At 39.8% G+C, this 1,128-nt stretch overlaps 1 protein-coding gene across 1 annotated transcript in view; it reads left to right on the top strand.

Moving 5' to 3' along the window:
- Positions 1-227: 227 nt before the first annotated feature.
- The window catches only part of LOC104963065 (ubiquitin carboxyl-terminal hydrolase CYLD-like), a gene marked incomplete at its 3' end in the record, with an annotated part of 3,998 nt that continues 3,097 nt past the window's right edge, over positions 228-1,128 (top strand). Inside the window, exon 1 of the mRNA XM_010791615.1 lies at positions 228-341. Coding sequence (XP_010789917.1) covers positions 242-341 — 100 coding nt within the window. The remainder of the gene's footprint in view (positions 342-1,128) is intronic.

Below are 1,128 nucleotides of genomic sequence, written 5' to 3'. Positions count from 1 at the left end.
ACACCAACCTACTTATTTCAATTCATTTTAATCTTAGAATGTGTATGTGCTGCATTTTCGATTAAGGTATGAGGACATGTTGTTGAGTCACCCTTTTTAAATGGTGTTCAAACTTAATCTCACTTCCTGAGTGTGGTACCCTGTGGTTCCTTCACACTCACTGCTGATTTCTTTCCACTAGCTCATATTTGTCTTTCTCTCTGCCGCCTGTTTCTCACCACAGGTGTTAGACAATGACTTAATGTTGAAAATAGAGAAGAAGTTCCTGCTGGAAGTCCCGTCCGACCTCAGCGGCCTGTTGGAGGCGGTTTCTGATCCTGAGGCCCGACTAAAGCTTCTAAGTAATTCATTTAATACTAACTAGCAGTGATGATAGTGGAAGTACAAATATTGCAGAAGTAACAATCCGTAAAGTGTTCCAATTGTTTGGTAAAAGAACATTGTGTTAAAAACACAATGTTCTTTTACCAAACAATTGTAACACTTTTTTGACAACCTTCCTGTTGTCCTTGGCTCAAATTTGACCCGTTCCCAAATGTCTTTTGTCGGGATAAAGGTTTATTTTATGTTAATGACGGATACAAAATATGTTTTTATTTGTAAACTACATTTTTCCACACAATTTATTATGAACACTATCACTGGGTTTTTGATTGTATTCCAATGTATAGCATCTGTGGTCTTCTGGGGTCAATTTAGTGAAATCATCATCAACATTTTTGCCTTTTTTAACTCAGAAATTAGGTTTGATTTTGTGCTAATGAACTCTTATTGACCGTCATTTCAATGAGAAGAGTACAACTAAAACCAAGTGGGTAATTATTTATACTATAAGCTTTATAAAGAGTCAAAACACGAAGACAAAAGTTGCACAGTTGACAGAAAGACAACACAAGGGTTAAATGTGGAACATGATGTATACAGGGGCGCTCCTTGCGAACAGGCAAGGCAGGCAACTGCTTGGGGCCCCGGACCAGAAGGGGCCCCCCAAAGAAGGTAGATTAAGAAGGTCCACAGCAACGACAACATGAAACACCCTTTAATTTACTGCAACGACATGTCGGGAAACCCCCTCAAGGCGCGCCGTAAAATGCTGCTTACGTTTTGTTGCCTTGCTCCGCTCCAGGG

The sequence above is a fragment of the Notothenia coriiceps genome, unplaced genomic scaffold, assembly GCF_000735185.1.
Source record: "Notothenia coriiceps isolate Sejong01 unplaced genomic scaffold, NC01 NC01_scaffold00035579, whole genome shotgun sequence".
Classification (NCBI taxonomy): domain Eukaryota; kingdom Metazoa; phylum Chordata; class Actinopteri; order Perciformes; family Nototheniidae; genus Notothenia; species Notothenia coriiceps.
The sequence above is the reverse complement of the archived record's forward strand: the minus strand, read 5'-3'. Positions and strand labels throughout refer to the sequence as shown.